At 52.4% G+C, this 1753-nt stretch overlaps 1 protein-coding gene across 1 annotated transcript in view; it reads right to left on the bottom strand.

The window, feature by feature from the left end:
- The window catches only part of RRBP1 (ribosome binding protein 1), a 20806-nt gene extending 20226 nt beyond the window's left edge, over positions 1-580 (bottom strand). Inside the window, exon 1 of the mRNA XM_009329479.1 lies at positions 4-580. Within this exon, the coding sequence (XP_009327754.1) occupies positions 4-567 (564 nt within the window). The 5' untranslated portion in view covers positions 568-580. The remainder of the gene's footprint in view (positions 1-3) is intronic.
- Positions 581-1753: the final 1173 nt, after the last annotated feature.

Raw genomic sequence — 1753 nt, forward strand, 5'->3', positions numbered from 1 at the left:
AGCACTTTGCTGCGTGCCAACCGGCGGCACGGCCACAACAGGCACCTCCTTAGGGGTCACCTCCAAGACGGGAGAACTTTTGGGGACACTGACAGGAGGTGAAGCCAACACCGGGCTAGGAGCAGGCTCTACCTTTGCCACCTTCTTCTCCTTCTTCCTCTTCTCCTTAGGTGACAGAGCAGGTTTCTCCTTTTCCTGGGGGGGCACTGACACCGCTGCGATCGGAGTCTCGACAGTTACAGGCTCAGGCACCACAGCAGGCTCAAGAACCACATCCTTGGGAGAGTCCGTCACTTCCCGAGTCAGCTGCTGCTCCGGGATTTTTCCATTAGGTTTCTCTTCCTTTTTCTTTGCTTTTCCTTTCTTCTCAACAGGTTTCTCTTTCTTCTTTTTCTCTATTTTCTGCTGCTGGGTCTTCTCAAGCTCTTTGCGTTGCTTGGCCAAGGCTTCCTCGTAAGACGTCTCCTTCATGGAGAAGGTGGACACCAAGAAGATCCCGATGGCTGATATCACCATAAAACCTCCAAAGACCATAACACCCAGTGTCTGAGGGTCATACACATCCATCCTGCCTTATTCTTCTGTGCCTGCAAGACACCAGAACAACAGTTAGTGGGGGGAAGAAAAGATGCAACGGCCTTTCTGAGCAGGGAGTTTCATATGGACATCTGTGTCTCCAAATGGCACCATGCACTGAAAAGACAAACACTCAAGATTCACACAACGCTGGTGAGGGCGACCTGCCTACACACCCCCAAGTTTCTGCTCCTCCGCTATGTTGCCTACGCACAGTGGTCCGGTCGTACTGCAGCGACTAATTTCACTGGCTGCAGCAATCTCCAGAAGAACCAAAGAGGGAAGAAAAAAACAGGGATGCAATCAGAGACAGCCATGAGCAGCTACCCATTACATGTCCAATGAGATGGTTTTGCATGACCCTAGGCAATACCTGCAGCCCTGCGGCAGTTAAGAGAGCCCATTTTCAGACTGTTTGGTCCAGGTTGGCCAAGATCTGGGCTCTCCCCAGAGGACCTGGCCTCCTCATTGCACCCAGACGCACATCCAGGTCTCAACTTTGGAATAAAACATCCCCCGGGAAGGAGGAAGCATGCACAGGAGAGCTTTCCCCAGCTTTGCAGCAGCCCTGGCCTTCTCCCTTTGCCACCTGCACCCTGCGGCACTGCTGGCTTCTGCCCAGCCCGGTGGGGAGGGTGCGCGGTGACCACGTCCTGCTGGGTAGCTGCTCCCAGCTCCCAGCGATGAGAAGCACCCCAGCAACAATGCTGCGTGCACAGACACCACACAGAGAACCAAGTCACAACCATCTCCTTGAGATGCAAATACCAATAAAAGTCGTAAGTTCAAGCTAAAAAAAAAAAAAATCATGGTCATTAATTATCTCATCTCCCTAGCAGATGCCCGCAGGAAGAAGTGAGACTTGCAAAGGGAGTGCTGGATGTGGCACTTCTCTTTCCACCTCTGCTACTAGCTGGTGGGCAAACTGGGCACAGGGTCCTTCTCACACTCCTCTCCAGCCTCAGTTTCTCCACCTGTAACACGTGGAACAGAAATGGAGACGGTACTGCCTGGTCTGAGATCTGGCAGGCAGGGTGTAGTCACACACGGAGAAAGATGCTGCTATCTCCACTCTTCTTAATTGCTAATTGAACCCTGTCCCTAGTTTTGAAGCCAATCTCTTCTCTGCTGTCCCACTCACATGTTTCTCCCATTGGGGAATCACCTCCACGTGGCT

Source organism: Pygoscelis adeliae, unplaced genomic scaffold, assembly GCF_000699105.1.
Source record: "Pygoscelis adeliae isolate BGI_AS28 unplaced genomic scaffold, ASM69910v1 Scaffold118, whole genome shotgun sequence".
NCBI classification, from domain to species: Eukaryota; Metazoa; Chordata; class Aves; order Sphenisciformes; family Spheniscidae; genus Pygoscelis; species Pygoscelis adeliae.